The 10,893-nt window shown below is 45.3% G+C and overlaps 2 protein-coding genes across 4 annotated transcripts in view; both read right to left on the bottom strand.

The window, feature by feature from the left end:
- Positions 1-2,117: 2,117 nt before the first annotated feature.
- Positions 2,118-2,918, bottom strand: LOC104043005 (leucine-rich repeat protein lrrA-like). The gene has a single exon (XM_009502545.1). The coding sequence runs from the start codon at positions 2,916-2,918 to the stop codon at positions 2,118-2,120; it is 801 nt and encodes a 266-aa protein (XP_009500840.1).
- Positions 2,919-8,932: 6,014 nt separating this feature from the next.
- The window catches only part of COL22A1 (collagen type XXII alpha 1 chain), a 263,312-nt gene continuing 261,351 nt past the window's right edge, over positions 8,933-10,893 (bottom strand). For all 3 annotated transcript variants that reach the window (XM_064442038.1, XM_064442040.1, XM_064442039.1), the window contains one exon: positions 8,933-10,872. In XM_064442038.1, coding sequence (XP_064298108.1) covers positions 10,685-10,872 — 188 coding nt within the window. In that variant the 3' untranslated portion in view covers positions 8,933-10,684. The remainder of the gene's footprint in view (positions 10,873-10,893) is intronic.

Here is a 10,893-nt window from a genome sequence, read left to right as displayed (position 1 = left end):
CTACTAGAATGTCATTCCTGCACATCCCAAAATGGGGGAATAATCTTGCCTTTACTTGTGCCCCACCGCTAGTACTGCCCTTATATCATGCCCTGTACAAGGCACGCTTTAGAACGGCAGGATGCCTGCCCATACTGAACGGGCGGGGAGGAAAGGGGAAATAAGACAGCAGACCTGTTTGAGTCCAGAGAATGGACCGATGGCAGAAACAGGCACAAATCCCCAGTCCTTCAATGTCTTTAATGTTGCTGCCTTGATAAACTCTCTGTCTGACCTACCCCCAGCTTCAGGAGCTGCTTCGCACAGAGTCCCTTATGATGCTGCAAATCTCCTCTGAAAAACAACCAAAAGCAATAGACTTACAGTTTATTGTCCTGTTCCTTTTTCTCTGATTTTCCATGCTGCCACAGAAAGAGCCAAGTAAGCAAGGCACCATGGTCCCTTTACTCCTTTCTTTCCTGTGTCACACATCTTAGAAATAATCAGCTGCAGGAAAACCGAACAAACTGGTGTGATGTTATTGCATGCCCATTATTGCCAGGCAGTGATTTATCACTGTGTGACGTACTATTTCTACACTGAATCTGGTTACTGTACCACCAAAAAGTGGTGGCTGGATCGAAAGCTTCACAGAGGTGAGGGTAGGCTCAGTGTCAAAGCAGTGTAAAAAACAGTTCATGCTAAGAATATCTGGAGTTGTGCTTTTGTCACCCAGTAAAATTTCAGCATCAGTTCACATCTCTTATTCGCCTTGTGCTGATCTTTGCTACAAGGAGAAGAAAACGACTGAACAAGAGACTTAATTGTCCATGTGTCAGTGTCTCAAATCCTTTCTCCCCCCTTTCTCTGTGAACCCGGAAGCACATGTTCATCTCCCAACAGGCCTGAGTCAGACCCTTCTTTCCGGGAAAGACACGAAGCTGCAGTTTTCTGTACTTTGGCCAAAGAAAAAATGGGAAACAATGGAGACAGAGGGCAAAGACATGCATTTAGAAGGGAATGAGAGGCTTTTAATGAGAAAATAATGAAATACAAAGATAATATCAGAGGGAGTAGCTACAGACAAAGACCCACAAAGAGCAAAGCAAACCAAAGAGGCGTGGGAGGAAAATGCTGATGAGAGGCAAAGGGGAAGGCAGAGCAAAATGAAACAGAAAGGAGTCTCAGCAAATTTCCATAATGAGCACTGATGAAGCCTTTTATGACTGTAGACAGGGATTCTCAGAAATGCTCCCTTGTAGGAAGTTTGCATACTCATATTTTAATATCACTGAACACTTTCCCAGCCTTGGTAGAAGCAGACACCTTTTTGCTAGCTCTGCACGCTCTAAATCTGGGCTACCCCCGTGCATCACCTAGCTCCACGGAGCCACCTCACTGAGGTCTGCTCTGGAGGGACTGGCACATCGACACCAGGTCCATGCTGCCTCCAGCGAGTGTGATAGCCCTGCACTGAAACCGGTCTTCAGGAGAAGCAGGGTAAGAAATATGCTATGTCCTGCCAAAGCAATGGAGACGTTGCTTGCACGGTACCTTGTGGGATGCGCACACAGGTTAGTGTTTAGCCAGAGCTAGACAGAAGCCTGAGCTGATTCAATTTGTGTGAGATTGTGGTTACCTGAAGCAAAGCCAAATCCACAAGGCTGTATGGCCTTAAAAGCTTTCAGAAATCTCAGCCTGCACTTACTTCAAGTCCAGACTCAAGGACCAACCCAGTGTGCAAAGAAACAGTGTGGATTATTGCTCTTTATGTACCCCAGTTGTTTACCTGATTTTATCCTCTGAGACTAGCTATTGTTCATTTTCTCAGACTGAATGTTTGGCCACAACATTTCCTGAGATAGATCTACGCAACTATAAATAACAAAAAGATTACAGTTGTCCTTGAATGAATGTTTGAAAGGTATACACCGCCGTTCAATACTAGTGTCAAAAAAAACAAACCAAAACCAAAACCACAGACTGCCAAAGAAATCACCTTACAGCAGAGAGGAGGCTTTTGAGCTCTACCGAGTGATTTTTACCAGACTTTTCCATCTGGAACACATTTTGCTTGTGCAGTTGATTTGTACAGAGTAAACCCTCTCAGTCACTTTGTGAAGACTGACACCGGTAATCTAGTTCCTCTGAGTCCTACAGAATGACAAGAAATAGTCTCTGATTTCTTCAGGGCCTCTGCTACAGACTTCAGGGGGAGGACTTTCCAGGGGATTCCCCTCAAAGTTGCATGAACAGTAATTGTATCCCCAGTCCAGGTTCACCAGCTCCCCAAACCTTGCTGGAAGGGACCGTAGATGGTTGTTTCCCAACCAAAGCGTGCGCAGATTCCTTAAAAGACAGACATCTTCAGGTAGACTCTTCAATGAGTTGAAGAGCAATAGCAACGTTTCCAGTTTCTCCAGATTCCGAACAGTGGAGGGGATTGTGCCTATTTTGTTGTCACTCACATCTAGAAAGGTGAGGCTCCTCAGCTGGCAGAGGGGTGCAGGCAGTTCGGTGAGGCTGTTGTTGGCCAGGTGGAGGCTGTGCAGCCTTTGAAGTGCCCCTATTTCTGGAGGCAGAGATCTCAGGTTGTTGTTGCTCAGAGTAAGCCTCTCCAAGTGACTCAAAGTGCCAATCTCGGCAGGGATTTTCTTCAAGTTGTTGGAGTCCACGTAGAGGCAGGTTAAATTCCTGAGGCGGCTGATCTCTCGGGGAAGCAGCTCCATCCCGTACCTCAGGCAGCTTTCTCGTTCTGGGCTCATCTCCAGGACCTGCAGCCGGTCCAAGCCAAAGACCTGCGCAGGAACCGATGCCAGCTCTCTGCCTGAGATCTTGAGTTTCTTCTTCCCTTCATACTTCGGATCGTGCTCTGTAAGGTACCTCCAGAGCAGATCAGGGCCTGAGGAGGCACATGCGAAGGAGGTGGATGTGTCCATTGACCCACCAGAACCGTGGCAGGTTGAACTGAGACAGTTGCTGATGTTTTGTTGCACACTCCACAGACAACCTTTGAGGTTCTCGGTGGATTGATGCCCTCGTCAGCTTTCCTCTCTGCCAGGCACGTTACCAACAAACATGCAGAGCATTTGGGTTGCTCAGATACATCCCACTGAGTAAACAGTTGGTGTTCCCACTTGATCAGGTGTTTCCCTTCCAGCTCTGCAGTGTACACAAAACCCAGCCCCCAGGCTATGACGTTGCCTCTCACAGTTGCAGTTAGTGAGCTGCTGGCAAATATCTGCCCGTGCTTAGAAAGTGAAACAGAACTGCTGTGCCTGTGCTGTTCAGCAGGTTGGTTGAAATCCTAGTTTGTGTGTAGCTCTCTCCTTCTGGGAGCACCTAGGGTGCTGTTGTCTGAGGAATTCACATTGGTCAGTCCCAAGGGGTTGCAATGGAAGCAGCAAGGCTGGGTAGATAAAGCACATGGTAAACTGGACAAGAAGACAGACTCATAGCTGGTGGCTTGGGAGCTGGGAACCATAAACAGCTCCTGTCCTCAGGTCAGTTTGTGCCTTTAACATTCAGCAAGCACAATAAATAATAAATTTTGAAATCTGGAAGTCCTTCTCCCCCCTGCTGAGTGTATGAACCCCTGCACCACAGAGATACTGTCCTGTGCTGCATTATCTCTGGCATATTTAAAAGCAGATTTTTATTCCTTGCTGTCATAGCTTTTGTAGGAGACGTAAAATGCCAGGTTTATCCCAAGCCACTCGGCACATCATGCAACGTAGAGAGCAGGGCATTTTCCTAGAAGGGGAAAATCGTGGGTTTGAAGTCTCAGGCTGAGAGAACTTTTACTTCATTCTCTAATCCTTGCGACTTTCAGCTAAAAAATGCCTAGCACAACCATTTCAAATGTTTTTCAAGGAGGGAGGGTCTCCACAGTCTCCCACAGGCTACTAAAGGCAGAAGACAGGGTGTTAGAGAGATCGTGTAAGCACGTCTCCCAGGTCAGGTCTCGTGAAGGTGGGTTACGCCAGCTTTGCTTTCCCACCCTGCTCAGTTCTGATCTCCTCAGCCCTCCCTGAATTTCCAGGGAGCCTCTGTCCCGGCACCGGGGGGTGTGTGGCTGCACAGATCAGTGGTGAGTGCTGGGAGCCCTCTATCCAGAAGATGCTGACAAGAGGATTTCGGGATCATTGTTCAACCCTCTGGACTTACACTTTAGGCTCTGCTGGTTTTTAGCTGGATTTCACCCTGAAATACAGATTTTTAGGGCTGTTGCTTACTGGCTGTTACTCTTAACTTGGATTCAGAGCGCAAACACCGTAACCCTATTGAAATCAAGCCCTGAATATCCTCCAGATTAATTTTCAGCTTCTGTAAGAGAAAACTATATCACTTGCCTAATACTGAGCAGTGTTGTGAGGCTGCTTTGGCACTACAGGCTCCTGGGATGTTGGTGCCTGGAGGCAGGCCTGCTGGGCTTCCCAGTAGGGATTGCCCAAGGTGTTGGTCTGGGGCTATCACAGTTGATTTATTGCACAATGGCACGAGCAGATCCTGGGGACACTGAAAGTGGTTACTGCTGTTCGTTAGGGTCACCATCAATGTCAGTAGTGTCTGAAGGCTGTGCTAGCTTCATCAGGAAAGGGTGGACATTTTACATGAAAAAGATTCATCAGAACTTGAGAAAGTCTAATAGTTGTTCATAAGTAAGAATGGGTACCATAACTTGGAAAGATACATACATCGGAGATTAATACAGCAGCCAAGAAAAAGTGAGATTTTTACTTGCAAGGGAAAGCTGCTTACCAGGAATGACAGACCTCACAATTAACCATAAAAATAAGACTCAAAGTTAAACTCAACTCCCATCAAGAAAGTGCTGAAGAAGTTATTGCAATGAAAGTCCTTTCAGACTTGGACGAAAGCCATCTCCCACTTTATTAAGGGGAAAAATGTGTTTCTAAGAACACATTGTCAAATACATCTGTCTTGTGAAATAAAACAAATTACCGTGTGTGCTGCCTTCTGCCTAAACATGCTTATCTTGTCAAATCAAACCTGAGTCTTTCAGCCAGCACGTCATTCAGAGCCAAAGCTGTGGTCAGAGGGAGGTTTTTGTGAGGTTGAACACTGGTCTCCTGTTGCGCTTTTTCACAATTTGTGTTTGACCCTGCATTTTCCTTTACCAGCATGGAAAGTTCTTTTTTGCTCCATCTTGTAGGACATCCTTCTTCCTGATGCCAATCACTGGCTCATCGGGAATGTCAGGGTATGATTAATGTCCCTCTGGCAAATTGTTTCCTCGTGCTTTCTACATAAGGTTTATGATCCAACATGTGAAATAACAAGACAGAACTCATATTTTAAACACATGATCCCCCTGGAGACCCAGCAGGATATTCTCATTCTCAGTTCAGACAAACTCTGATGAGAATATTGCCAGCATCGACATTCTTGAGTCAAGCTACGCAAGGTATTCAGGAGTTAGCCCTTAAAGTGAAAATATTCTGTTCATCATGTCTTCATGCTTTTCTAATCAGTTGTTCCCATTTCACAAGTCAGAAGACAAAAATCTATGTTTGTGACGTCCAGGTTTAATCCAGATTGATGAAGCTAAGCAGGCTTTCTTTTCTTAATCCAACTTCACCATTTACAAAGGTGTTGAAAGGAAAGTCCAGGCTCTGATGGACCCTTATTACCCTAAGGACCTCAGACAGGTGCTGAAGTTGGGATGTAGGAGACAATTGGGTGGCTGATGAAGAGACTATTCCCCCAGCAGTGCTGGCTCTGCAGAGGCAGCAGCAGGGAGGACTCCTCGTGGTCTCGGATGGATGCTCACGCCTGCCAGCGCCTGCCTTCACCCCCAGGCTGGCTCTGTCCTCCTGCTGCTCTCCCTTCCCATGCCATGGAGCGGCAACCTTAACCCTCAGCAGCACTGGACTCCAGCTCACAGAGGCTAAAAGAGGTGATAGTGGATTTTTTCCACTCCATGTTTTTACTGTTGAGTTAGTGCAGTCATTTTAAGAAAATTTTCCTGTTATTCCCTGGCACAAGGACAGTACAGATTTGTGCCATAACCTTGTCCTTCTTCCTCTGAGTCGCCTGGCTGCTAGTCACATAGCACCCAACGTCTCATCATCTGTAACACACATATTGCCACACCAACTCAGTGTGAACATGGGTCAGTAATGGTGGAAGATAAAGACAGCTACCAGATATTTTTTCCACAAAGACCTAGTTAATGTAGGCAACACAGCCCAGACTGCTTCAGCCGACTGCTTTAGGATGAGCTGCATCGCTCTCCAGACTCCACGACTCACACTGGAGCCAACAAAGTGCAGGTGGTGCCGCCTGACTGAATCCCACTGTGAGAGACTGAGCATGGGATTCAAGACCTACCTAGACATAAGCATCTTACATCATTTGACATGATACATAATCTCCCCTGGGGTCACCCACTGCAGATCTGGAAAGACTTCCCTAGGTCTTGTGTCGTATTGACCAGTCCCCAGTCGGTGTCTCTGGCGTCCAAGACATTGTTGCATGGTGATACTCAGCTACACCTAGGCATCACGTACTGCTCCAGAAGCTGCCAAAATGCAGTCTACAGCAGGGTGGAGCTTGGCCAGTTTCGACATTAAAAGACTGAGCTATCCGTAAACTCTACTTTCTTTTCTTTTTGTTTTCATAATTTTAAATTTTTTAAGAAAAATTGCCCAGAATGGAAAAGCTGTGCTCGTCTCCCAGCCCGTTTTGTCATCAGAGCGCAGAGCTTGGGCTTAGCTGCTACAGCATTTATTGTTTCTCTGGAAAAAACCACAAACATTTGGTTTAGTCCTGAACAGAGTAGCCTTGCTTTGATTACATATCCCCAAATAAACACATAGAACAGAGTTCAGCCTTACACAGTTTAATTATCCCATATTAACAACAAGAGGTGGGAAAAGGACAGCTCAGGAAAACACTGTCACAAAGCTGTACTGAGAAAAGCCACTCACAAGTGGCAAAGAAGGGGAATAGTCCATTCCCTCCTACAGCTTCCAAAAAGCAGCTAATTCAAAACTGTTTAGAAAACAAGTGTAAATTATTAAATAATTTAACACAGAAAAATATTTTCCCCAAATGGCCTGGTTTTGTTTTGGTTTTTAATTTATTTATTTGGCAGGCAAAAATTTTACTGGAATAGTGCTCTGTTTGCTATAATTGCAATAATTTACACACTTGATTTAAAAGCAAAACAAACCAAAACCCAACCCACAGTGATTCCATAAACCCCATGTGCCATTGGCACCTTTTTAATATGTAAATAATACATTGCCTGGCTCTCTAATGCAATTTTAATGGTGTATCTTCTTTTACCATAGGACCAGCCAAAACAAAATCCAACAAAAACGTAGCATATTCTTGGTTTTAAATCTCAGGCTCAGTGAAAAGGCTTTCCTGTGATTTACCAACAGCTTTGTTGCAGAGACAGGAACACTGAGATGCAAAAGCCCTTGTTCAAGAGCTGTTAGAGGAGAGGCCGTCAGCACTGTCTCTGCCCTATCTGCCACCTCCTGCCTGCATGGTCACCTTGAGAGATGCTGGACAGAGAATACAAGTCTGCCTGTCACCTTCCAGCACAGAGAGTCACCAGCTCAGGCTCAGTGACATCTGCATTTTCTGGAGGGCAGCTTCTGACCATGCCCAGGGCTGTACTTGTAGGTTTACTGTCTGCCCAGATGGCAGAGCTAATTTGGAAAGTAATCTCCAGCCACCTTTCCAAAGACTGCAAATACCCATGAACAGACTGAGGCAAAAACTGTTGCAGCTTTTGGTGCTTGAGCTTGCAGGGCAGAAATCCTGCAAATACACCATCCTTTCTTACCTTTCATTGCAGGTGACTTTTTAGGCACATTCATATAGGGCTTGCTTCTGTAAGAGGTGGCAGCCTTCCTTTGATGACTATACCCATAGAAACTGGGTGGCCATGGACACAGGCGTTGAGCTGGGGCTGCACCATATGCCTCATACTCCTTTCGCTGCTGACAGCTTATGCTTGGTAAATGCCATTTAACTGGCTGGAGAGAAAACAAGATTTAAGAAAAAGCAGGAAAGTGGCACCCACTGAATTCAGGGCACAGAGACAGTCTGGGGTGTCTCCAGGAACAGACTGAACAACCATCTGCTAGGGAATATGCTGGAGCAAAGGGAATTAGGCTGCGTCCCTTTTTCTGGGTGGGAAAGCTACAGAGCCATAGTCTGTGCCTAACCCATGGAGATCTTTTGTTATTAAAGATACAGGTGTGTCCCTCATGTTCCTAGCACAGGCTCTTGGCAACAGCTTCAAGAGACATTGAAATGAAAAGGGTTATCCAAAAAACCCCTAGATCTCCTTCAACTAGATACCGCTGCACCATCTTACCCATATGGGGTTGGACTAGATGATCTTCAAAGGTCCCTTCCAATCCAGATTATTCTATGGTTCTATGATCTCACAGGGATGAAATAGCCTGAACTTTAACAGAACATCATTTTGTATGTACCCTTTGCACGATGCACTGGAGTGTATTAAAGGCTGTGCCATGCAGGGCACATGCAGACACACATAGTGAGAGACCATCTACACAGGCTGAGGAGTCACCGTCATGACAGGAATTAAATGTCATATTTACATGGCCTAGTTAACGTTTGACCTCCACAGAACCTGCTCATTGCCACCACATTTATTCAAAACAATGTCTCATAACCGGTTAGGAGGTGTCTTGTGTAGAAAACCTGTTCTGCCTCACCACTAGAGGACTGAAATCACACTCAGCTTGGACTAGGAAAAATGGTGCTTTTAAATACAGTGTGATCAACATGCTTGCTTAATACTGAAATATAGCAAGCTGACCTAAGATGCAGTACCATAATGGCAATAGATATACCATTAAGAGTTACTTAAAAGCAGTAAGTTTTTTCACGTCATGATATTTTCACTTTAATTAGTCTTTCCATAGCAAGAAACACAGTAAAATCAAATCAAAGAGTTTATTTGCATAGGAAACAGCAAAAATAGCACCACTGAGAGCTACACAGTAAAGATTTTGTTTAACCCTGACATGTGAACATGATATTTAATTTCATTTCCAGTAAAGCAGAGGCAAATTGTATCTGCTACAGGATGAGAAAAAGACTCCAAGGCTGGGAAATCACTATCTCTGAGCACTAGCAGTGGGGTATGATTCTGGGGTGGTTATAGACGGCTGTGGCTTATGCTCAGCTTGGCCAGCTTGGAAGCACCATGCGCTATGGTGAACGTGCCAGGGCAGGGTGCCTCTTTTCCAAAAGACCCGATGAGATTTCCAAACACATTCAGCACTTAGTGCCCATGTCAGGTTCATTACTCCGATCTCTTAATACAAACCGCTTTGTGCAGAGGAGTTTTGAAAACGCAGCTGCTTTGCTGGCTGGCACATATGTCTGAGGCTGATCACCTCTCAGATCCGCACCTTTGTGGGTGGGATTGTCTTGGTCAGAGGGTTAAACTCACAAATGGCCTATTGTGAATGTTTTTTCAGACTCCATTCCCTCTTTATTTTCACTTTGCATTCTCAAGTTGATTTTGGCAATTAGCTGATAGGGGAAAAGGGAGAGTGTCTGACTTTTTTGCTTTCTCCCTCAAACAAAATTTCCTCTGGGTTTCTGAAGAACATTTTGTTCTGACCCTTTCATCAGAGTTCAACCTTCTCCTAGACCAGCCTGCAACTTCTGACCTACCCTCTAAAACACGACCCTGCCAAGTTATAATCACAGTGGATCATCCAAAACAGTGAAGTTGGGTCAGACTTGGGTTCCTGAGATTTTTAATGCCAGGTGATTCTCTGTGCTGCTGTGGCTGATTTTTGGGTGAAGCAGTAGTAGGCAGCTCTGTGTGTGTTGACAGCGAAAAGGGAATTTGGCATCCCTGAGCTGATGGAGGACAATGTCACTGTTTTTTGCAGAGGCATGTCCCTGACAGAAGGAAGCTAAGCTCCATCTGGTAGGACCAAACCCTTCAGGTACTGAAGTTCTTGCACATGGAGCAATGAAGAAGTTTAGATCACCTCTCCGGTCTCTTCAGGCCTTACTGTGAGATTCCACATGGTCCCATAAAAAGTAGCTCCTATAGGATATAGATTCACTTATGGGCTGAAGAACATTCAATTTAATAGGGAATTCATGGGAAAACACACATTGGCTGTTCACAGCTGTCTGTCCACTGTGAGCTGAATGTACTGGAGACCTCTTCCCCAGCTTTGGCATGGCTTTGCCTTCTTCCCCTCCATGTGGATGGCAGATAGCACCAACAATCCTGTGATCAGCCTGTGTCTCACAGTTAATGCCCTGGACTGCACAGTGCAGGATTTTATTTCAGTTTCAAGGGTGAGGGGTAAAGCTTTGGAAAGAATTAACCAGATAACAGACAAAAATTTTGGCATTGGAATGGTTTTGTATAAAAAGCTACATGATGCATTGCTACTGTATGCTTTTCAAAAGAGGAAAAACCACTTATTTTTAATGTTGTAATATGACCTGATGTTAGAGAAAACAAAACCAAATTCACATATCACATCAAAGATAACAATAATAATAATGATAATTCATAAAAATAATCTGACCGACCGGCAGCATTTGTTGTCTTTAGAAGGCCTCCCACAGAAGAAACACAGTTGAAGGTATCTGAGAGCTCTTGGCAGGCGCGATGAATTCAAGTTTTAAAAACAAGTCTGGGGATACTCCCTGCACGCTATGGCCCTTTGACGTTGGCGGGTCTGGCAGCCAGGCTTGCATAGTAAGCGCACTGAGTGGGGTCACACTGTCCATTGACTCCCGGAGGTCCCTGTGGACCTATGAGACCAGGCACACCAGCTTCGCCTTGAGGGCCGGGCGGTCCTGGCATCCCATCTTTGGCATAGCCAGGCTCCCCTGGGAGGCCTAAAAAAAAAAAAAAAAAAA

The sequence above is a fragment of the Phalacrocorax carbo genome, chromosome 2 (genome assembly GCF_963921805.1).
Source record: "Phalacrocorax carbo chromosome 2, bPhaCar2.1, whole genome shotgun sequence".
Lineage (NCBI taxonomy): Eukaryota > Metazoa > Chordata > Aves > Suliformes > Phalacrocoracidae > Phalacrocorax > Phalacrocorax carbo.
Note: the sequence above shows the minus strand (reverse complement) of the source record. Positions and strands in the feature narration are given on the sequence as shown.

What these genes read in the sequence shown, in the direction of transcription:
- LOC104043005 (XM_009502545.1), bottom strand. Translation starts at nt 2,918, where the DNA reads ATGGACACATCCACCTCCTTCGCATGTGCCTCCTCAGGCCCTGATCTG.